The sequence below is a fragment of the Lynx canadensis genome, chromosome A3 (genome assembly GCF_007474595.2).
Source record: "Lynx canadensis isolate LIC74 chromosome A3, mLynCan4.pri.v2, whole genome shotgun sequence".
Classification (NCBI taxonomy): Eukaryota; Metazoa; Chordata; class Mammalia; order Carnivora; family Felidae; genus Lynx; species Lynx canadensis.
The window spans coordinates 81792309-81817198 of NC_044305.1; the positions used below are offsets into that span (position 1 = coordinate 81792309).

The window sequence follows — 24890 nt, forward strand, 5'->3', positions numbered from 1 at the left end:
TTCTTATTTCTAGCTGCCTAATGAGTATCTCCACCGGAATGTCTGGAAAGAGCTCACCCTGCCTGTTCCTCTCTCCTACAGGAGTTTGCTAGGGCTGCCCTAGCAAAGTACCACAGACTGAGAGGCTGCAACCACAGAAATGTATTGTTGCGCGGGCTGGAAGTCAGAGATCCAGGTGTGGGCTGGGCTGGTTCCTCCTGAGGGCTGTGGGGGAGGATCTGCTCCGCGCCTGTTCCCTAGCTTCTCGTGCTTTGCTGGCAGGCTTTGGTGTTCCTTGTAGGCCGATCTCTGCCTTCGTCTTCACATGGTGTCCTCCCTATGTGCTTGTCTGTGTCAAGATCTCCCCCTTTTTCTAATAAGGCCACTAGTCAAATTGGGTTAGGGCCCACCCTAATAGCCTCATTTTAATTTGATTATTTCTGTTGAAGACCCTATTTCCGAATTAAGGTCACACTCTGAGGTACTGGGGGGATTAGGACTTCAACACATTTTTTGGAGCACACAATTCGACCCATATCACCTCCCCAACACCACCCCCCCCCCCCCCCAAATATTCCACTGCTGGTTGAATGGAACCCTCATTATACAGGCCCCTCGTATCTAGCTCCATTTGCTCACCAGCTGGTATGGTGACCCAGAATTGCCTGGGCCAGGCAAGGCTGGACCCCATGACTCCCATCACAGATGGCCCAAGGAGCTGGCACAGGATCTCCTCCATGAGCCTCTGGAAGAGGAGGGAAGGCCAGATTGTGTAAACTGGGGATGGGAGGAAGGGGCACCACTGGAGGACGTGGAACACATTCACGAACCACTGGTGCTTTGTAACGTCAACTGTAGCAGCAAGGGTGTTAGAGAAACCACTGTGGTGGTTACAGTAGATAGGAAGCTAGATAGGAAACGGCTGCAGGCAGGGAGGGGAGAGGGCCAGGGTTTGGGGAAACTGTGGTAGGGATGGAGAGCAGGAGGCAGGAGAGCTCGGACATCGGGGGACAGAGTGGCTGGCACTGGAGAGAGGCCCGAAGGGAAAGGATCAGCCCCCCGTGGGGAAACACGGTGAGTGTGAGATGGCAAAGGTTGGCAGATACTTAACTCCAGAGCTCGGGAGAGAGGCAGGAGCTGGAAACGAGTTTTCAGAGTCATGAGCGGATTAGGTCCCCCTGGGAGAGAGACAGCTGGGGGAGAGAAGGGAGAATAGGGAGGTCGAGAAGAGCCCAAGAGGCAGGGGGAGAACCAGGAGGGAAATGTGCTCCTGGGGCTGAGAAGGTGTGAGAAAGTCAACGGCCCCAACTCTGACACAGGCCGAGGGGGGGGCTGTTCCTCAACACAAGCAAATTGTGACGAACCAACGAGCTGGTTGCGCTCCAGTCAGAAGGAAACTGCGAACACGCCTCTCTCATCTTTTAACTGTTTATTGTATAATATAAAACTACAAAAGTAAGACTGCTCATTTCCATGTACATTTAATCTGTCCAATTGTTTAGATTACAGCCCAAACCTACACGTGAATACAGCTATCTGGGTTCCGATGTAACGTCTGTAATATTGCATAGAAAAGGCACAGCTCTCAGGTCTGTGGGGGAAAGGTTACACCTCCTTTTTGACAAAAGCCTTCCTCAAAAACCATGCACCAAACATGTCACTATGTACATCTTTTCCAAAAGCTTGTTTGCTTGTATGGACTGCACTTCTCTTCCAAACTTGGTATCCCCAAAAGACATCCAACATTTTTATTGGCTTTGTCTGCAATAGCATTTGATCCTGGCTAATTTTCAAGAACCATTTAGACTCACCCTTAAGAAGCACTGAGAACAATTGTACACAAGCAGGACGCACACACCTCGCTGCCTTCGGCAGTCGCAGGAAGTTAACCATTTGCAGCCAGAACAAGTTAAATATGCTCTTTTCAATATTCTCAGAAAATGGAGAAAGGTCCAATTTGTAACAGCAAGGTTTTGAAACTAAGACAATTCATATAGCGGGTAACAATCGCTGCACAAAGTAGTCTTTTTTTTTTTTTTTTTTTTTTTACATCTGTCATTTAAGAAGGCTGCCCTGCAGTATTCATAATTCATTGTTTACCACAAAGGTGGTTGATAAATTTAAGCTTTAAAAACGATCTGTAAGATGATACTTTGGCTCTTTGGAGCTTATGTATTCAAGAAATTTTCCTTGATTGACCTCAGGGCAGTTGGGATATTCCACGGGGATATGGCAATAAAAGCTCAATTGATAAAGACACTCGAGGTGTAGTGGAGGCTCTGGCCAGTTCCCACCCTTTGGTGTGAACGAGGGTGTCGGTGTGATTGCCCCTTCTGTCAGGAAGAGAAAGTGTTACTAAAAAAAGTTTTAAAAATATCAACCCTTTGATGCTTGATTTTCTTAAAAATTTGGAGGTATTGAAACATTCCTCATCCATACCTTTTGCATATTTCAAATAGACCTAGATGAGAGAAGAGGAGAAAACTGAATGTGGGCTGAGCATACACGATGAGAAGACCCAGGGGTCTGGCTCGGACCCCCTCTGAATACAGATTGACATTCCTACAAGAGAATACATTCCTACCATACATTCTGCACATGTTACGATCCAGATGTTGTTAGAGCTCCACAGTAAAATAAATATATTTACATGGAAAAAAAAAGGAATAAATAACTTATGAAAAAAAATCACTTCAAATTCAAAGCTCTTATTATTCTGCTCTCATCTTGTCACTTCATTGCACATCACTGTCAATAATTTTCCTCTCCCAGCCCCACCCGGCACGTCTTTCCCGTAAAAGCACCTCCAACCACCTGCCTGACTCTGAATGCCACGCGATGTCCTTTAGAAAGGGGGAAGGCGCTGCTGCCCCGTGGCATCTGGAAGCACATCCCACACTCAAGACGGGGACTTGGAGATCACACCCAGGCCCGCGTGCTTCCCCGCTGGGACACCGCCTTGTGAAAATAAGACTAAGATAACTTGAACACTCGATGGTTTTGTTCTTTTAGAAACGGGCCACCGATTTCCCATGTCTTCCTCAGCAGATCTTCAATGTCAAGCCTTTGTGGCAAGGGTGTCCAGAGTTAAAAAGCATTTGCCCGCTGTTGTTGGGGGTTTTCTGTTTTGGTTTTGAAGCCCAGCCTTACAAATATGAGAGAGTCAGAGAACCATGTTTGGGCAACACTTTGCTGTGCTTATTTGAACTGTTGCCCAACATATGGGATTTGTTTAAACACACGATTTGCTAATCCAACCAAAGTACAGTTGTTGTAAGTTACTGTAAATCAGTTTTTAACAATGGCAAATCAACCGCCTTCCCCTGTTATTGTTCAGAATAATCAACACTATTGTGTCTGTATACGTGTGTGTATGTGTGCGGCATGTGGCGAGCCCGCCGGGTCCTCCCGTTATCGAAAGCATGGCGTCTGGGCTGACTTGTTCTCCACAGGAAAAGGAAGCTCTTAAAATGGACAGGCACAGTGACACCGGAAGCGTCTACAACAACCCTCACCTTAACTCTATGGTCCCCGGTCCTATCAAAGGAGATGACGCGTCTGCAGCAGTAAGAGGTGTCCAGGCAGAGGTTGCTCGTAGGAGAACAAGTGCAATTTGATCTGTTTCTCACTGCTCTACTGAGTTGACAATTAGCCTTTAAAAACACATTCAAGTGGGGGAAAAGTAAATTCGAATACAGAAAAGTTTAATCATATCATACAGAAATCGTTTGCTTAGACGAGCAGTTCCTTCATCACAAATGTGTTTGCTTTGCCATGTGCATTATAAAAATAAAACTATGGCTTGTTTAAAGTGCCATTTTATAAAGCTGTCTTTTTTTAATTGGCCAGAAGGACTCAATTTTTATCCATGGCAAGAAGTGAGCAGAACTGGTGACTGAATATTGACAAATGACCAACAACAAAGACAACAACAACAACACAAATCCCATAATTTAAAAATTCTTAAATAAATATAAAAGTTATTCCTAAAGAAGCCATCTGCATTTCAACAATATAGGTTGTAACCAGCTAAAGTACCATTGGAAGAAAGAAAAAAACTGAAACGAAAAGGCCATCAACAATTTCGGCAACAAGCATGATACACTGCAAGTGTTTTAAAATTAAATGTACACCACTAGGAATAAAGAGCGACTTCTCAAGTGTTCCGGGTGGGGGCGGGGGAGGGGGTGGCAGGGAGGCAAGGGGAAGGAGGAGAAACATGCATAGAAAGTCCTGTCTGTGTTATTTGGGTAAAACAGCCTTGTAAAAGTGTAGTTAAAGCAGTTGATTCAAGGAAGCAACCAGATTGGAAGCTGTGACATAATGGTACCAACTCCAGGTTCTAGAGCCACGGCTGTTACAAGACAGCATCCCCAGGCTGGGCAGAGGTGAGCGGAGCTCGCTGTGGTGATCATGAAGATGACATTTTCAGCACTTAGCAACAGAGGGAACAAAAGCTCTAGGGAAGGGAAGCTGGAAAAGACAACTGAGCAACACAGTGGATGCCTTCTGGGGGTAGTTTCTTCCTTACGAGCCCTAAGCATCTGCAATAGGGTTTCGTTCCACAAAGAGGTTGGTTAATTTTCAGAAAATTTTGTTCTCATGTAAAATTTCAGGTCATCGTAAAAATTACGCCAAAAGGGAAAGAGTTGGGGTTTTGTTTAAAAAAATAAAAACAATTAAAAGCACAAACTTGGCATAAATACAGTGAGTATTCGGTAGGCTTCCCCTCAAGAGAGGGAGCTAAAGAGAACCATCACTTCAACCCCCCAGCTCCGTGGCCATCTCCCGCCAACTGCTTAATGCAAGTTTGATGAGCAGACGCGGCTCTGGCTTTGGAAGTCACAGTGCTGGCGGGTGTTCATGCCAGGGGGTTGGTGCCTGTGAAATTTGGGTGTGATATTGCCTGGCCCTTTCTGAAAGCAGTGTGTGTGTGTGTGTGTGTTTGCATTTGGGGACATCAACTGCGGATTACTTTGACCCAATTTTCTCTTTGCACCAAACACATATAAAACATTACAACTCTATAAAAGTACAAGTGCAACTTGTACATCTGAAGTTTGCAGGAACTATGTGAGCAAATCCTATCAAAATAGCTATCTCATATGTATAAACAGCATTTGTTTTTAGAAAAACAATATCATAAACTGCAGAATCTGTACAAAAATATAAAATAAATTTGGGCAGCAGTTTCTAAACAGCCATGTAAATGCAACACTTAGGAGGAGTAGTTAATGCCTCTAAAAAGGCTGAATTGCCAAGTCAACCTATACAGGGCGAAAATGCCAGAAAAGGTACTGAGATTATCTAAATAATATATATATATATTTTCTCTTTTTACCTCTTGCAATAAAACTTATAGAAAAAATAGACAATATGCACATGCAATTTACAGCTTTTCCAACTTATTCCTTGTGCTTCACTTGAACTGTTTATTTCTGTCATTCAGCATAGCCACATTGTCTTCAAAAGCATTCTTTCCTATTCCAGGGCAGTAGGTCTCCGAGGACCACTCAAAAAAAAAAAAAGCATATTAAAAGTGGTCAGACGTGGATGAAGGCACTCCAACTCTGCTCAAAGCAAAAACTAGTGTGATCCTTTTGTAAAACGATCTTTTCCTCTGAAAAAGGCAAGCAAGGGTGCATGCACAGTGCGGAGAGCTGTGGGGTGCAGGGACACTCGCAGGGTCTGGGCGGCGCGGGCGCCGGGCCGGGGCTCTTAGGACCCGACCAGCACCTCCATGATGTGGTCCAGCTCCGTGAGGTCCATTTTGAAAGGCTGACTCGGGGCGACCGGCTGACTGCTGTAAGGGGCCAGAGTCTTGAGGAGGTCGTCGGCCGACACCGGGGCCATCTTCGAGGCCGGCCCCGAGGCAGACGTGCAGGGGTCGAAGTCGTACATGGACGTGTCGATGTCGGCAAACAGGATGTCGTCCAGGGTCAAGTCTGTCAGAAACCCCGTGGACGTCGTGATTTCGAAGTTCCCGGGCAGAGAGTCCATCAGCTTCGGGTCTTCGGGTTTCGGGCCGCCCGGCGCGCCGGAGCCCCCTCGGGAGCTGTCGGGCGCTGCGGCTGCGGCCCCGGGGGAGGTAGACGTGGGACAGAGCTCCTCGATCTCGTCCAGGGCGGAGGAGAAGCTGTCCTTCTCCGGCGGGGGCGCTGGGGCCGACAGTCTGGCGGCAGCCGCGGGCGGCGCGGCCGGGGAAGTGCAAAACGTGTCGTCGGCGTCGTCCTCGAGCAGCGAGGCGGGCGTGAGGCAGGCGTCCAGCGGCGTAGTGCTCCCGAGGTCGCAGGCGTGCGCGGGCGGGGGCGCGGGGGCGCTGAGGGCGGGCGGCGCCGCCTCCCGGTAGCTGTCGCTCAGCGAGTCGGGCGGGGGAGAGGCGGTGGCGGCGGTGGCGGCGGCGGCGGCGGCGGCGGCGGAGGCGAACACCGGCCTCAGGCTGCCTTCCTGTTTGAGCTCCTCCTGGATCCGCCGCAACATGTTGTTGATCAGAACGGTCTTTTGCAAGCTGGGCTCGGTGAGGGGCCTGTGGTTATAGAGTTTCATAAGGGAAATGTTGAAGATAGTCTGGCGCTGTAAGGTGTAAGACACCTTGGATGGCCCATCGGAGGGAGACAGGATTTTGCCTTCCAGCCCATCTTCATGCTCGTCAAACTTCCGTTTTTCTCCTTTACCCAACATATATCTGCGAAGGAGAAAGGAAGGAAATGGAATCAATGACACGAAAACTAACTTCGACCCTGAAAAAGACGCTGATTCGGAGGTCGGGCCTGGGACTCCGGTTCCTTGCCCAAGGTTACGTAGAAGAGTCGGATTAACTGGGGAGAAGATCTTTCGGAATACGAGAGTATTGGGAAATCTACCTTTGTATGCTGGTGGAGCAATTTTTATCACTAGGTAGTCTGGTGAATGTATTTCTTGAGAAATGTGTACGACACAGACAAGTTAAACGTTACCATGGAAACCATGATTTTGACTTTCTCCACTCGTGCGCTTGCGTTCGCTTGCCTAACATTACCATGCAGGTTCAATTTCCCTCCCCTAAACAGATTTATTTTTAAAGCCCAAGAAAACACTTACAATGCTAGGACCTAACAGATAAAGGTGTCACAGATTACATCTCGAACACATCTTGAACGATTAAAAGAACCAAGCTGGAGAAGGGGGGCGGGGGGGGGGGAGGGATGTACAATTTTGGTAGAACCTTGTGTGCTTTCAAAATGCCTTTTCCTTCCTCATTATGCATAGAGACTCTCTGCCTGTTTGGTGACATGTGGTGAAGCACTTGGCCTGTGTTAAACGACCACAGCGATGGAGCCTCCACTGCTTTTCAGCCTAGAATAAAGTGGAGGAATGTGGTTTTCCCAGTCCAAGTTCCTTGGCTCACTTTGATTGCATACAGTTACGTCTGAATGCAACTGGGACGAGTTTAAAAGTACTTTGTTCTGATTATAAGCATTGCTGTTTGAGGACGTGAAACACTTCATAACAAAATACCTACTGTGATTCCAGAGATACATACGTATTTCAAAAAAACCCAACCACCTGACATCTCAGACCTTGAGCATCTGGGAATAGCTTGGCTCTGAACTGCTGCCCCGCCTCACCTGAGGCTCACAGCCTAGGCCGGCTCCTCGCCTGCCCCCGCCTTAGTGAAGACCCCCCTCAGCTAGCTGCGTCTACTGGAGAGGGGTCCTTCCTTTCGGAACTTCTGCCATCTAAATAGAACGATTCCAAGTCCCCTGGCCTTTGCCTCACAGACCTCACTTTCGAACCATTTAATCAAGAAAGTTGTTCTCGTGCCATCCAGACCAGAAGACGTGGTTCCAACTAAGCCAGGCCGGTGCTTGCTTGCTCGCTCACCCTCTCTACAGCACCTACCCACAGGCGAGTGTTAATCCTCTCGTCTGTGCCACTCACTCTTTGATATCTTCACATACAAGCACTTTGTACTTCGCCAATGTTTTCTTCTAAAAGTGACCTGCGTTTTACTGGATTGCTTCAGTGGATTTTGATGGAGCCTCATTCAGTCCTTTAGATTTACTTGTTCTGCATCTATGCTGTCTTGGGCACTCTGCCCAAGAGTCCCATCTGGGAGTCCCACAGATGAATAAAGCCTGGTCTTCAAGGGGCTGAGTATCATCTCCTACACCTCATTATCATTTTGAATTGAGTCTCATCCTAAGGGAATAAGGCTAACCATAACAAAACTGCACAGATCTTCCTTGCAACACTTTGTTAAGGAAGGCCACGCTGCCCCCTCCGCCCCGCCAAGATGGACAAACAACATGCAGGGGGTCACAGAGCCTGGTACACAAGTTCCACTGGGAGTGACTGCCTTCACATGCCTCGGTCTCTGGGAGAGAAAGATGGCCACGACCCGTCAATGTCAGAATCAGCCTGAGAACTTGTTAATGTTCATAAAGAATATACAGTTACTTATATGAAACGCCTTCCTTCATAAACATGAAGAAAATGGATGTCAATCACAAGGACCAAAGACCAGCCCACAATGTTCTCTGAGGGAAGGCAGATGTGACTTCTGTATCTAATACTCCCCATGACAAAAACCTTTCCTACTGTTCAGTAGTAAAAAGTCTCATTTGTATATATACTTTGCATAGAACATTTCCTATCTAAAGTACCTGTGCTACTTAAATGTGAGTGTGCATCAGAGAGGTGATTTCACTTCACATTACAGGACACTTTCCCCTTTAGGCCTTAGAAGTGTTACTGGATGGCTGTGTTTTGCGACAGTTACACTATTGTATCTCCTTAAAATTTAAGCATTTAAATATTCATTTCTAGAAAAATTCCATTTTTGCCAAAGAGCTCACTGAGTGCATTTAATTCTCATATAAAGCTGTTAGATGGTCTATGTTGTAGGTTATAATGTAATCTCACCCAGTACATGTGAATCTGTGTGAGAATACACAAATTCATACAAATACACTCTAAATGTGTGTTTCTCAAAGTGTGGTCTGTAGAAGGTGCCGGTCTGTGAACTGTTACTGGCCCACGATGAGTTAAACAGAGATACTGTATTATTTAGAAACGTTTACAGCAAATTTACAGAGTAATTGTATGTCTGTAAATCTAATTTCTAAAATGAGGCTTCTCCTTTGTTTTTGTATATATATTTTTTTTTTTGAGAGAGAGAGAGAGAGGGAGAGAGAGAGTGAGCTTGAGTGGGGGAGAGTGGCAGAAGGGCAGGAAGAGAGAGGGAAAGAGAGAATCTTAAGCAGACTCTACATGCAGCACAGAGCCCGTTATGAGGTTTGATCTCACAATCATGAGATGATGACCTGAGCTGAAATCAAGAGTCAGACACTTAACTGAGTGAGCCGCCCAGGCTCAGTACTTTTATTCCATTTCTCTAGTAAGTATTTTTATGTTTTACTAGAGTAAAGGAAAGAACAAGCAAGATGGTCCTTCATCACAAAAAGTTTGAGAAGCACTGTCCCAAAAATGTAAACCAAATAAATAACTAGAAAAAAAATTAGTAACCTCACTGCCATTTGGAATTTTCTGGGGGAGAGGGAACAGGTAAGACATCCTTTTCTTTTAGTCATCATTATAGGACTGTCTTTTTAAAGAGTTGTTGCCAGGTTAACAATAGGACTTTTTCAATAACTTTCTCAATAAGGATTATTTCTCTAGAAATAAACACTGGATCTGTGAAACTCGAATGTTTACCAAGCATGCAGCACCACAGGCATTTAGAGGAATTCCCACAGCTGAAGGAGATCGGTGGAGATGTTTTCAAAGAGATTTCAATGTGAGAAGCACTTAATTTCCAATTAGAATGAGCCAGCTGGTCATAGCTGTGTGATAATCCTAATGCTTCAGGGGCAGCCTGATAAGACGTTGTAATGCTGGAAGGGGAAGGAGGAGGCCACTTGTAAGCAAAATTTGTGGGCAGGATAGACAAATGGAAGCTTGGAGGCTTTTCAGATGTGTTAATAACCCATGATACAGTATGTCTCAAAGCAGGTTTGCCTTCATTTCTCTATAGCATTTTATGAGGCAAAACTGGCTGCACACACCCAAGTGAGATTGCAAAACACACACAATCCCCATCTGTAATCCTGATTCTATCTAAATCTTGCTAGAAAGGATAAAATGCAACATAATAGAATGGAGTCTGCATCTTCACTTAGAAACTTGAACTCTTAAAACCATGTTTTTAATTTTTTTATTTTTAAGAGCTAAAGTTTCTGCAGAGTTTGCTTAACACATTGTTTGAGTCAAGTCCTCCCACTGACCACGTTCAGAAGAGGCCTCCAACTCCTACAGGAGGGAGGTTTTGAGAACTCTCACTCTCAGTGCGGTGTTAACGACCACCTCCGGGAGCAGGGCACAGTTCAAAGAAGGAAAGACAAGCCACTCAAGAACCTGAGGGCAAAAAGCCAAATGGTGTCTCTGGGCCTGGGGCTCAGGCTGGCCAAAGCCAGGGTCAGCAGCTCCTGAGAAGCCTCGCTCCCCAGGCTCGCTAAGAAAACAACAATAGCTCTTTAAGCACGCTATTGGTGAAGCACGTGACCTTTTAAAAGTCCTCACTGGGCTGCAGCTTGAAGACCAAGCAGTAGCTGGGGCTCATTAAGGGCTTCAAGGTAACACTTGAGAAGGGGGGTGTTCTGCTGTTCCTGCCTGAAAGGCCCCGGCTGTGGAACAGGGACACCTACACCAGGACAGAAAGGAGGGACTTGTGACAAGTGTGGCTTCTAGGCCATCCAGAGACCTGACACCCCTCTTTGTCTCCTCCCTTGGCTTGTGAAGACTTAAGCCCAACACACATGTCTTTTACCCAGTTTTGCAGCCAAAGATCCAAAAAGGGACCCTGAACCTCAGGGCTGGTTAGAGATCCCCGGACGCAGGAGGGAGGTGGTTGTTTCCTCCCTTTTCTGCCCCTCCAAGGAGCCTAAAGCCAACCATACCCACTCTTCTCTTGCATATTCGGTGGTTTCTGATACAAGGTTCCCGATAAAACACCCCCTTCCCAATAAACTTGCTAGAAACAAACTCCTGGCATCCTCATTTTTCTTAACATAAACTTTAGCAAGTGTTAACTACAGCAAATTAAGTTTTAAAAATAAAGAACAAAACTCATGGGTAGCAATATAAATGAAAACCTCTCTTCCGGAGTTTTCCAAGAAATTTAATCCTGAATACAACTCTATGGACCCAACCTGGCTCTCGGTGGCACGGCTTTCATCAGAAGGGACCCTGCCCTCAAAAGCTACAATCTGCTTGGGCAGATGATCAAAAGTAACACGGGGTCACTAGGACATTTCATAGGACCAGAAACACAGGGGCTGATATTACCTGACTACCTGGGGGTGTGCAATTTCAGATTCTGAGGGACTCCCATAGCAACGCATCAGAGAGGTTATTATAGGCTGGAGTGATTAGGGAAGACTTCTGGAGACAGGGTTTGAGATTTGTATTAAGATGGGATGGTCTCTTAATGCCTATTTCCTACTCCAGACGACAAGCCCCATGAGAGCATAGACGGTGTTTCATTCACCTCTGTATCCCCAGGACAGGGCAGTCCTCGCCACACACAAGATGCCCCACAAACAGTTGCTGACTGAATGAATAGTAAATGCAAAGAATGAGAAAAGACTGCGGGACAGCCAGGGAACTGTAAGACGGTGATGTGTGTGTCTTTGTCCCCGAGAGGGAGGATCTGAGAAAGAGGAGAACTGAATAGACCTCAGAGGTGAGAGCTGTACAGGGCGGGATGTGGGTCAGGAAACTTGGTGGGACTGAGACACATGGGGTGGGCAGGGAAGGCTTAGCTCAGAAAGCCGTCTAGTGAATGCCCGTCACACTTCTCCAACTTGGGCGAGTATCCCACTCACCTGGAGGGCTTGTTAACACAGAACGCTAATCCCCCTACCCCCAGGATTCTCATTCAGCAGGTCTAGTGTGGAGCCGGGGAATCTGCATTTCCGGGTTTCCAGGTTATGCTGGTCTGGGGACCCTAACTTCCTCTTTTCTGCATCCAGCCATTTCATGTGTAAGCCTGTGGATATTTTTATCCAATTTTACTCCCAATAGGGAGTCTAAAGGTCTTCCCTATTTGTGTCTAAGCAAGTAAGGAAAAAAGGAAATGAACAGCGTTTTTGCGATGGCAACTGATAACTGACATTAAAAAAAAAAAAATAGACTATATGCAGAATTAAGGTGCCTTCGATTCAATTTTAATGGTAAAGCCCAGCTTCTCAGACTGATATATCACATCCCACTGGCTAGCAGGACCCAGATTCTTCTTGCCTGAACTTAGAGTGCATGGCAGTGAGGACTTAAGCCCAGCATCCAAAGAAGGAACTGAAATAGTACCTATGTGTTAAAAGCCTAACATTTCATAGCTTTTATATTTTTAAGGCATTAAGGAAACAAAATGTAAACTTAAAAAACAATCAGAAAGTTCTCTTTACTCAATGTTTTTCAACTTTTTAAAAGCGATGTCTTTAAAATGAACAAATGAACACTCCCCTTTAATGCTATTTGAACTGTCAAAAATAAATGTTCTATTTAAATTAAGAATATTAAGAAGAATTAATAATAAATTAAGAATATTAAGTCTACTTTTGCAAACTACCACTTCTGTCGTCCTCCCCCGCCCCCCCTTACTTTAACCTGCAGGGTCTCCAGAGCCCTCTGTGGCCTCCCACAGACAGGCCCACCGGAGGGCAGTGATGCCCCTGTGGGTAGCATCCCTGCTGGGGCCCCTGGGGGCCTGAATGGGAAGCCTCCTCAGCCCACCATGGGAGCTGCCTTTCTGACTACGTACTGGTGAAAAAAGGATGAAAATCATTACTTAAAAATACCTCCACGCCAACTAGGTCATACACTGTGTCCATTTTTAAGAGCCTGTTCTGATTTCCTTTTGTACTAGTAAATAAAAACTAGAAGTCCAGTGTTATCCCATTCAGGAGCGTAGCAGGCCTCACCATTAAGTGACACATTGTTTTAAAAGGCAAGTAACAAGGCAGAACTAAGCTGTGGTATCTGCGGTCAGGAAAGGGTAGTTCCTTAGTGGGTCATGGCTTCTGGGGAGTCTGGTCACTGGCCTGCACACTTAGGATCTATGCATGTTTCTGTATGCATGCTAGACTTTACTAAAAATATATTTAAATTTATTTTTTATTTTTTTAATGTTTATTTATTTTTGAGACAGAGAGAAAGAGAGGGCGAGCGAGCAGGGGAGGGGCAGAGAGAGAGGGAGACACAGAATCCAAAGCAGCCTCCAGGCTCTATCAGCACGGAGCCTGATGTGGGGCTCGAACTCACGGACTGTGAGATCATGACCTGAGGGGAAGTTGGATGCTTAACTGTGCCATCCAGGCGCCCCATAATAAAAACATTTTTAAAAAATACTCGTTAGTAGCTCTCAAGGAAAAGGCTCCCAATTCAAAGGGGAGCTTTAGGAAGCCATCTCCCTAATCTCTGCGACTACATCTTCCTATGTGACTGCTGGTCGCTGAAGGGTACAGAAGTACCAGTGCTGACACTAAAACTCCTAAAAGTGAGAAAACATTTACAGTGATGCCAACAATTCAGAGCAATGGTTTGTCCTCATGGATCAACCTCCCTTGAAGAGAAAAAAAAAAAAAAAAGCTAAGAGAAGATGTGTGACAAGTGTCTTCAAAGAGCCTAGCAGGGGTGATTTCCTCATAGGACATCCTGTGCCACCAAAACCCACAGCCCTTTAAGTGGAAACACACACATTCTTCCAGTTTCTTATGGGGGTAGCAGCAAGGGCCCCTGGCAAAATTGTGTGTGTGTGTGAGACTTCCAAGACCCAGAGAGAGGCCGGCCGGAGAAATGGTTCTCAGACAGCCTCTGCAACACGGGATGGTCTCACTTCCCTTCTCAAGTCTACTTGCCTTAAGGTGCATTCTGGATCCTGTTTTTGAGGCGGTCCAAACGGAGAGCCTCTGGTCTTAAGAAAGGACTCCTCCCACCAGCCCCAGGGCAGAACTCTGAGACATGGTGCTTCCACTGTCAAGAATGTCACACAGCAACTCCCAGGCAGGAAGGAAAAGCCTGATCCAACTTCAGTGGGGGGAAGCCACATTTGCTTAGACAACTTGCTACACTGTTAAAATATTACACCTTAAAAAACACACGGGACTCAGAAATCTGATAATGTCGGCGCTTTTAACACCCTCCCTGGCGCAAGTTAACAACAAAACACACCCGGAAAACACAAAGGCCACCCTGAAATGGACATAGTAGGTGGCGGTGCTGGCGAAACAGCTCACAGAAACAGGCCCAGTCCTCCAAGGGCTCCCTACCCGCAGCTGTGCCACGCCACACGCTCCTCCTCGCAGTGACCACGGATCCCCTAGCGTGGGGATGGGGGTGGGGGTGGGGGGGAGATCCGCTGAGCCTCCAGGAGGGTGCAGAAAGTGGGGGGTGGAAACCGCCCTCCCCAAGGCCGCCTTTCAGACCCCAAAGTGACAGCCTCTGGCCTCGGGGAATGGCGGAAACACAGGGGCAAAATTCCAACGGGGAGAAAGCCTCCCTGCTTATTTACAGGCAGGGTAAGGACTCCCCGAAGACAGGGGAGAGTGTTACTAACACAAGCCCTAAAGCTGCCTGCACCGGGAAAGCTTTTTTCGCAACAAAACAAAAAAAACAACCGAAGCTCATCCAGGACGAGGTCCCCGCAGTAACATCCATGCTAATTGGTAAGTAAGACAAAGCCTTCCCTAACAAATCAGCAATGTAATTATGAAGCCAGTCACTGGAGGAAGCCAGTTCGGCGCGCTCGGGCGCTATTCTGAAGCTGTAACCCGACACCACTGTTTGCCGCGGCGCCGCCTCCCGGCTCGGCCCGCTGCGCAGGGGGCTCCGGGCCGCAGGGCTCTGCACCGGCTGTTTGCTAGGCGTCAGACACTGCATTTCCACGGAGACCCGGGGAACAGTCCTCTCTGCTTTCTTGACACAGCCTTAAAGCCTGGAGACAAAACCGAAATTCGGCCAGGAAGTCAACCCCTAACTAAAGTAACAAAACAAAACAAACCCAAAAAACTTGGGAGTGTTTGGGAATGTCTTCTAATGTCCACATTTAAGAAACTCTAGCCGCGTCTCTCGTGATTTTTGCATACTTCTATTAAATTGAAGACTGCTTCAGACACTGTCGGTTTGTCAAATATAATCTTTTCTCTCGGAAAAAGAAAAGGCAAAATTTAAATGTTGACAACTAACTGCAGTTAGTAAGCAAAACAGACTCAAATTCTGGGAGAGAACGTTTCAAGTAAATATTTCTTTGGAATATAGTATGGCCTTGTTAATAAACATCTGGAAAGAAAAATAGGCTTTTTCGAATGTTACTGTTAAGTAGTATAAAATGTTTCTAATATCCTGTCTTACTGGTTCCTCCACCAGCTGGGAATTTTAGGTTTTAAAGCTAAATCTTATGAAGCTAGGGACATCAGTCACCTTCTTCCAAAGACAGTGGAAATGCTAGCAGTTATTTTATTTTACCGAAGGATTCTGGCCAAAAGCACCCCACCCTTGAAGTAAAAGACTGAGCAGAAATATACAGTTTCTGAACTTAAGTTTAACAACAACATACTCAATATTTGCTTCAAAATCCTCGAGAGAAAACCTGGACACAGAGCTGAAACAAAATTGACAAAATGTTGACAACTATTAAAACTGGGTAATATGTACAAGGGGATGCATGACACTCTTTTGCGTGTTTGGAATTTTCCGTAATAAAAAGTTAAACACACACACACACACACACACACACACACAACATGTCAATACGTATGTTTGAAATTCTACAAACTAAAAAAATCAAATAAGCACAATAAATTATTTACACCCTCAGCGAGAACTATTCTATTAACTTGAGAGGTTAGTTTACACAGAAGGCGGCTATTAATGCTCCGTGTAAACTAAGTACGCCAGCCCAGTACAGGTCAACTCCTTTCAAACTCTGAAAGACAGCACATCACATTCAGCCACAAGGGGGTGCAGGAGAGCAACAAGGCACGCCTGAATTCTGATTGTTCACTGCAATTCTACCTATAGACTTCTCAAAGTATACACATTTCAGAGATTGTTCCCAAATTGCAGTCTACACAGGACACTGCTAAGCGAGCCAAGAGGCTTGCCAAGGCCAAACTAAATTACATTATGCTATGGTTCAGACTGAATAATAAACTATATGTAGAAAAAGGCTGTTGCCTGTGTATGTGACACTGATGTTTCAAAAACCATGGTTAAAATCCCTGGAGGATTTCTGAAGTGAGAACACACACAACAACAACAAACATACAAACCCAAGTATAAGATGAGAACTTGGAGAAGCCAACAGTTCAAATTTTCCAGTGGAGGTCCTAACCACAGTGGACTCCCAACCACACGAGTTACTCTCAATGGTAGCATTAAGAATTTCACTAGTATTGAAAAGCCTTCAATAATCTTATTGCTTCTTAAGAACTGGAAATTACTTCCATACTGAACAGATATGGCTTCGGGAAGTTATTTGGGAAAACTTCAAAAAGGATATGGGGGGGGGGGGCGCCTGGGTGGCTCAGTCGGTTAAGCCTCCGACTTCAGCTCAGGTCACGATCTCACGGTCCATGAGTTCGAGCCCCGCGTTGGGCTCTGGGCTGATGATGGCTCAGAGCCTGGAGCCTGCTTCTGATTCTGTGTCTCCCTCTCTCTCTGACCCTCCCCCGTTCATACTCTGTCTCTCTCTGTCTCAAAAATAAACGTTAAAAAATTAAAAAAAAAAAAAAGGATATTGGGGAGGAGTCATTTAACTATAAAATGTAACAAAGTTAACCTTAGAGAGATAACGAAACCAGTTACTGTGTAACTACTTGATGAACTATTTTTCTACTCAATTACAAGTTGATGTTCTATGATGATGTATGTTCCATAATAATGTTCATAAGAAATTAACTACTATCACCAAACTTTCCATTTGAAACTTTGTAAATACAAACATTATTATTTTTTATAATAATTTATTATAATCATTTAAATTCTGATGGTAGTAATTCACGCTTATTTGGTGTCAGGATCATCTTTAGCATGCTGAATCTAAAGATTCATAATCAATTAAGGAAAAAAAATTGTTAGATTTGAATTTCTTTCCTTCCCTTAAGATAATGTGCCTGTAAAGTCTAGCCAGCCTTGCCCCACCCCCATTCCCGTACATAATGAAAATATTTTTTTCTCCTGTATTTATAATTGCTTGGATGGGATTCTGGTTTCAACCCTCCTATAGCACCTTTTCCCCAAAGATACCTTGTTTTTCCCCCTCACACTAGAGACCTTTAATAAACAATGTCAGGGGGAATAAAAGGCTTTGGGTAGAAACCAATGCCTTGCCAAAAGTAAGTGACAGGTTTGCTTTTTGTTTTTTTGTTCTGTTTTTTTTTTTTTTTTTTTTTTAAAGAGGGCCATCAGATATATAAAACAGTCACACTGAAACAGGCAAATGTACTTTGTTCAAATAAATCTGTGCAAAATAAAATTGCATCTTTAGTTAAAACAAAAGGTTGCCTTCCAGGTTTTGTTAGCCAACTAGTTACCACTGGATGAAATGAATAAAAACTAAGTATGCTACATCAGTAAGTGTTTTTATGGAAGTGTTTCTTAAACATTATGGGGCGTTTTTAATCTTCTTTGCGTTCAAATTCAGAATACTTTACTGTATACTATACTGTATTCTGTATTACTGTGAAAGATCACTTTAAAGAAGACAGATTATAAAATATTGCTCACAAATATTGAACATATTTCATCTTTTAACTTCCACATGCAGTCTAGTTTTTTTGTTTGTTTGTTTGTTTTTTTAATTTACTTACTGAGTCAAACTAAACATTGTACTGTATGGTCCAAATCTGGATTCCTTCAAAAAAATCTCTACAACATGACACAAGAAGATAAAAACTGAAGGTATAGGATAATGGAAATAGACTTAAGAGACATGTAAAAGGGAGGGAACTATTTTGCTGTGTAAATCACAGTCCCATATAAGCCACATCCATACTCAGAATGTTTTAGTTACTCCTAAGAATTGGGCAGGCTAGTGATAAGGTCTTACAAACACAATTTAAACTTTATATAGTATACTTGAGAAATTCACAAAGTAGAGAAAGAAAATGAGGACACAAACTAGACTCAAGAGCTGTGAATGATACTTTATAAATATGGCAGCCATTCATTTTTACAAATAATACTTTGGGGCCACTTTGAGATGAAATGTGTTTCTTTCTGAAGACTTCTACGTATTGATAATTAATGACCCATGGAACACAAAGTCACTTAGTCAAAGACAATAAAAATAATCAAAGTACCACACTGAATATGATAAATATTTATTTTCTAAGGAACTGACCTCTTAACACTTCAATGGTCTCCAATGATCCCTAAGGAGAGCGGGCCTCCAGTCTACCACACTTGCGACCCCTGACATTCCAGTCCTCCTGCCTATCTTCAGGGGTTTCAGAAGCAAGAAGGCAGGTGCCACTTGAGGAATCCACATTTTGAATTTAGAAACCAGCTACCATCAGGCAGCTAACAATCATCATCAGGTCAAATCTACTTTATTTTACATTCCTGGATTCGGTAAAAAATGCTTTGAAGAAAGCAGCCTGTTTTAAAAACTATTCAGAAAGGACCACCACCAGGTTCAAGACAAGCAGAAAGGCAGCACAAAAATTTCTTGTTCAGCTGCAGACCACAAAACTCAAATTCCTCTGCTGGATGGCTTCTCCAACCGCGGGGAAGACACGGAAGTACACACGCACATGGAGATTCCCTCCTCAAAGAAGGAGAGAAATCTGAAAAGCAAGTCTGTGTCAGGTATTATAAAAATGGGATAACCACTCAGGGAGGCTCGGTTTAAAACAGGTGCTGCCTCATTATCTCCTTAGCGTGGCTAGAATTTTATGCAAACCTGTTCTGGTGTAGGATGACCTTGGGACTTTCAGATTCCCTGAGCTGAACTCAGGCAGCACTTCTAAACACCAGGGTGGGGTACTCCAGCAGCCCTGCTCAAAGCCCCAGGAGCCCCGGCGTGGCAGGGAGTGATAAGCAGCCGGCCAGGAGAGGAGAGCAAGGAGCTAAAGGTTGATGTGCAGCAAGTGGCGTAGCCATCCGAACGTAATTTGAATGTAATCGTCTAACCACGGCATATCCAAGCGGTTCTTTTCACTTTCTGTTCAGCAGATTCACACAGCCCACTGTAAACATGAGTGTGTGTGTGTGTGTGTGTGTGTGTGTGTGTGTGTGTGTGTGTATACATAAAATGCCCTTAAGAGCCAGAATCCCTTCCCCTTCACTATTCTACGTGAAACCGCCTAGAAGCACAAAAACGCTTGGTTCAGCATCATCTCCTCAGTTAACCGCCTATGAAGATTGTTAAAGCAGAAACCTTGGAACTACTTAATAACTCTGCAAAGTTACAGGGTTTTTGCAGAGAGACAAAAAGATAGTAATTCAGACACGAATTCGTTTTAAGAACATAGGTTTGCTGCTACCTGGAGTCACTAGAGAAACAAAGCTGCCTTTGGGCACCTAAAACTAGTCAGACCTGCTGTAGCAGTTGCACAGTGGCTCCAGACCTGCCCTCCACTCTCCTCCCTCCAGCCCCCACCCCACGCATCCGCATAGCTCACTCCACTCCGGGCGGTGCCGGGCCGGGCACACTCACCCCTCGTCCTGCCGTCCCTGCTCATGGCCAGGGCCAGCGCTCCACACACAGCGTGCAAGTGTAAGGAGAGGCCACACAGGCCAGCAGGAGCTGACTCCGGTCTGAGCTGAGAGCAGCCCTGGGCATGGCATACAGCTTACGTGGTCCTGGGTTTCTAAAATAGATAAATCAAATTGTGGTTGTTTGTGTCAGTGAATCCTGGCAGGTATTTCTAATTAAGTTCAGATGAGGGACAGAAGACCTTGAGAGGAGACAAATGAGGCTTTCCAGCTTTTGGAGCCATCAGACCACAAAGGGAGCAGAATTTCCAAAAGGGAGTTTGCATGGTCTATATGAAGTGCTTAGTTTAAATGACAAGTATTTGTTTTGTTCTATTAAAAGTCATACGTTTTCAAAGATACTGTGAGGTTTTTATTTTGAAATTTTTATTTGTATTTCAATGAAAATTTTTAGACAGCCAAGCATGTTTTGTCTCATGATCTTTGAGAAAAAAGAAAAAAAAGAAAAAAGAAAAAAAAAAAAAAACCCACAAGGCATCTATTTATTACCCAGAATAGGAATGTCGTCTTATCGGCCTGACATATGCCATTCACAGATTCATACAAAGAATGAACTGCCACACAGTGCTCATGGAGAAAGACACTGCTCCATACAATGAGTGATGGGCGCTCCAGGGGACAGTTCTGTTCACAGGGTTTCCCAGCATCTGCACAGAGGGCAGAAGTTTGCTTTTCATACCAATTGCACTGGCCATTGGAGACAATAATTGTTTTAAAAGACACGCCAGCTTTGGTTAGTAGCTGTTTCCTTCAAGAATATTAAAACTAAGTTGAAAACCCACATACTTTTTAAGCAGGAGTCCCAGCTTATGGGTTTCTATCATTTGTTGAAGTAATACATAGTAGCAGCAGGTAGAAAATTATGACTTATGCATATGCAGTGGCCAAATCTTAGATTTTCATGTTCTGCTGGCCAGTATTAATTCATGGAAAGATCTTTGAAGGTAGGTGTTACCTTTACTGCGAAGCCATTTTTCACTTAAAACTGGAAGCTTGCCCTCTGGGGTGCCTTTAGCATACGTGTGATCTTTGGACTCAGTAATCAGAGATACCTCTCTCTTTCTCTTTCTGTCCTTTGCCAAGAAACTACTGCAACCAGAACCATCTCCTATAGGATAGATCTTAACAGTAAACATGAAATTTCTGTAGCAACAAAGGTTTTAAAAAATTCTAAAAGTGAACTAAGGTTCACACTCCTCAATGCCATATTTCTCTCTACATGTATTTAATCCACATAGAATATTGACAAAGTGGTCTTCATTTTTCTGACAGAAATTAAATGTAAAATAAAACACCATGCTTTTACTATAGGTGTTAATGAGGAACCACAGCAAAAAACAAACTCAAAAAGTTTCTGTTGTAGCTTTTACCTTTCTCAGTTAATTAAAGTAAAATATCGAGGCACCTGGGTAGCTCAGTGGGTTAAGTGTCCGACTTTGGCTCGGGTCATGATCTCACGGTTCATGGGTTCAAGCCCCACATGGGGCTTTGTGCTGACAGCTCAGAGCCTGGAGCCTGCTTCAGATTCTGTCTCCCTCTCTCTCTGCCCCTCCCCCATTCACACACCTCACTCTCTCTCAAAAATAAATAAACATTAAAAAAAATAAAGTGTAAAATATTTTGACGGAGGGTAACCTTGTAGTAAAACTTCATACTGATAATCTGTAGTATGCTACTTTGACAAAACAAAAAGACCACTGTATGCATTTGTCTGTATTTTTGACCTCCTCCACACCTTTTTTTTTATGTTTTGTGTATGTGTCTTTCTCAAGTAGTGTTGTACTTTTATTCTGCCATTAGAGTGTTATGTAAAATAGTGGATGCCAAAACCTATCAGTTGCTATACAAATTTGAGTGAGTTTTAAAATATCAAGATTTTTATTATTTTCTATGCTCATTATTGATAATTCAGTGCATGACAACTGGGTAAAATTCACATTTCACCCTCTCACTGAAAAGGCTTTCAAGGGGGACAATTCAGCAAACAGGAGTCTAAAGGATTTCAAAATCTCAATTAATATCCTTCTCTTAGTTCTTAAAGGGAAACAAACCTGAGCAGCTGTTACCTAAGAAGCTGTGACACTTGCCTGACAATAAAACTGTTCCTTAGGACATCTTGTTGTATACTTGGCTGGTATTATAAAATGTGAGTCCTCTCACCTACCCATTGTGATAAAGCAAGGAACACACGGAGTGTCAAAAAAGAAAAGAAAAGAAAAAAAAGGCTCTCAAATCCATTTCCTAAGATTTCTCATCTGACAGCAACACAGTTATGTACGTTTCAATTAGGAGGAGAGGAAAAAAGTAAAAATTATTTTCAAGGATTCCAAACTTGAGGAACAACATAAATAACTTTACATTAGCATATAATCCCCTCTAAGTAAATCAGTGAAGCTAAAAGAAAACTTTCTAACATTCATCTTTTTTTTTTCTTTCCACAAAGAAACGGATGAAATTTATAGGAAAGCAGAGATCCGTGAACAAGCTATTCCTGCTCATGCCAGAAGCTGGGTCTTCGGATGGGTATTTTCATCCTCGCAGCACACTCTAGCTCACTCAAATCAGAATAGACTGCTATAAAAAGTGGGAGCAATGGGAGGAGCTCTTGGAGTGAGCCGTGCCTTCTGGTTAGCTGAGCAACTATCCCCTTCACCCCCCTCAGCACAACAATGAAGAGACTCTCAGGTGGACTGCCCTCCAGGGGTTGAGTGGAGCCAAGAGCCCACTTCAATCTTGTCAGAGGCCAGTCCCTAATTACAGAACGCTACTTTGAACACTTAAGGCCTCAAGGATCCTATTGGCTACCACAACTTCTAGGTTCTTTACACACATTATGGCCATTTCTTAACAGATACTGGGAAATCAAAAAGCATATTTCATGAACAAAGCTTGAAAACATCTACTATCTTCCTTAAGACTGAGGCTGCCCAATTCGATTCAAATAAAAACTGCTACAGTCTGAGGCTGTATGTCTCACCCTGCTGATTTGCCCTTCCCTATTCAGTGCCTGTAAAAACTTACTTTCTGCCACCCCAAACATCCTGAAACTACCCGGTCTGAAAGCAAAAAGTTACTCTAAGACAAACTATACCTAATCTTTTTGTGAAATTTAGACTAAAGCCCAAACCCTACTCCCTTCTCAATCTATTACTACTACTTCTGCTAAAGGCAGGATGATTGACCACCAAGAATAAAAATAAGAACAATTTATGATTTTCTTTAGATGCAGTGGCCCTCGGACGGCACCCTCTGTCTTAATGGTACAAAGTCCAGGGCCAGGGCCAGCTGGCTCCCCGCAGCCCCCTCCCTTTCAGTCAGAGGCCGTTACCACCAAGATGACTTGTAGATTTCTAACTTAAAAGCCAGTGAGACGTTAAGTTGAATACACACACATATTCAAAATCAACTCACTTGTCACGGGCGAAAGCAGGGAAGAGAGGGAGGATTTCAAGCTAAAAACACAAGAGAAACTCACAGAAACACACTATAGCAAGTTGGATGCAGACCCGGTCACGGAACCCAAAAGTGAAGCAGCCTTCGCTCCAGCAATCCGAACCTTAAAAAAAAAAAAAAGTCTCGTACGTTCACAACAACACAGCGGCCACAACACGCACACACATCCCAGCTGTAGAAGCGACAGCTCCAAGCTCCCTTCGCCCCACTGCTGGGCTCCGGTTAGCTCCCGACCCCCTCCTGACCTGGGTCCGTGACTGCCCGTCCCCTGCCCTTCCCCCAGCAGATCTGCCCGGGTACGCCGGGGGGTCCCCGGCCCTCGGCCCGAGGGTCTAAGGGCGCGGGGCCGGGAAGCAGTGGGAGGGAACGCTTGCCCGGGTACCTGCTCCAGGCCAGGTCCCTCTCGCCGAGGCGCCCGCGACCCCCGCGGCCGCTCGGGCCCCTCCTCCGCCCTCCGGGCTCTCCCGGCCCTGGCCGGGTCCCAACGCTGCCCCCCACCCATCGCCGGGAGCCCGGCGCATCCGAGGATCCCCTCCAGCCTGGCGCCGGGAGAACTTACCACATGCAGCTCCACCTGGGAACTAACGCATCAGGAGGGGTTTCTGCCCACTCCTCAAGCTACTCTCTCTCCATGCGGGAGTCCCCGCTCCGGGGGCCCGAGGGTGGCGCCGGGGAGCGGGCAGGAGACGAGACCGAAGCTAAGACTCCGCAGTCCTCTGCCGGCGCGCTCGGAGCATTATACAATGGTGGAGGAGGAGGCGGCGGCGGCGGCGGCGGCGGCGGCGGCGGCAGGCAGGCAGCGGAGGAGGAAGCGGGAGGCGGGCGGAGGGGGCGCCCTGACCGAGGGAGCGGCAGCTCGTGCTCCAGCACTCGCCGTGCAGGAGTGACGTGCGGCCAGCGAGCCTCCCGCGAGCTCCGGGCCCCTGGCTCCGCAGGCCCCGCCCCTCTCCCGGCCCCGCCCCCCTCCCCCGGCGGTCCCGGGAGGCGAGATAAATGCCGAGCCGGGCCCCGGCCGCTGCAGGAGCAGGAAGGGGCAGGCAGAGCCCGGGAGACGTCGGGTGGCAGCGCCGCCCACGGCTCCCTCCCCGGCCGGCGCGCCCTTTATTTTCTCTCAAGGAAAGGCTTAAAGAGAAGGCGAGACGAAAAGAGACACTCCGGCCAAGGGACCACAACTAACCACCAATAATCCCCTCACACTCCAGAAAATACTCATGCAAATGACCGAGCGGCTAGTGACAAAGGCGGCGGCGAGTGCAGCGCGCGCACAGCCCGCTGAGTCGCGCGACCGCAAATATGACAAGCATCTGAGCTATTCGGCAACTTGGGGCCGGTCAGCAGGGCGGGCAGGGTCCCGCGGGGGAGGGGGGGATAGGAGGTGAGGGGCAAAAATTCGACCCCGCGGCACGGCGTCCACGCTGCCTGCGCGGCTTTCGAGATAGGCGTCCCTGGAGGGCGGGGGGCGGCAGCGTCTGCAGCTGGGACACTCCCAGACGGCCAGGTCTCCGGACGCACGACTGGCCTGCAGAGATGTCCGAATGGCAGGACGGGGGCTCCAGCTGGAGCCGGGGGCAGAAAATGCCCCTTGCGTGCGACAGTCTCGGCCCAACACCTCGAAATGGGTCACCAAGTCAACAGTACTTTCGGAGTAGGACGGAACCGAGTTGCATCCTTCGTGGCCGGCTGCGCAGCGGTGCAGAGCCGGC

The 24890-nt window shown here is 45.8% G+C and overlaps 1 protein-coding gene across 4 annotated transcripts in view; it reads right to left on the reverse strand.

The window, feature by feature from the left end:
* Positions 1–1393: 1393 nt before the first annotated feature.
* The window catches only part of SERTAD2 (SERTA domain containing 2), a 118253-nt gene continuing 94756 nt past the window's right edge, over positions 1394–24890 (reverse strand). For 2 of the 4 annotated variants that reach the window (XM_030310708.1, XM_030310709.1), the window contains exon 2: positions 1394–6664. In XM_030310708.1, coding sequence (XP_030166568.1) covers positions 5698–6660 — 963 coding nt within the window. In that variant the 5' untranslated portion in view covers positions 6661–6664 and the 3' untranslated portion in view covers positions 1394–5697. Of the gene's footprint in view, positions 6665–19675; positions 19976–23746; positions 24059–24890 lie in introns of those variants that run through there. The other 2 variants (XM_030310707.1, XM_030310706.1) reach the window with 2 other exon arrangements.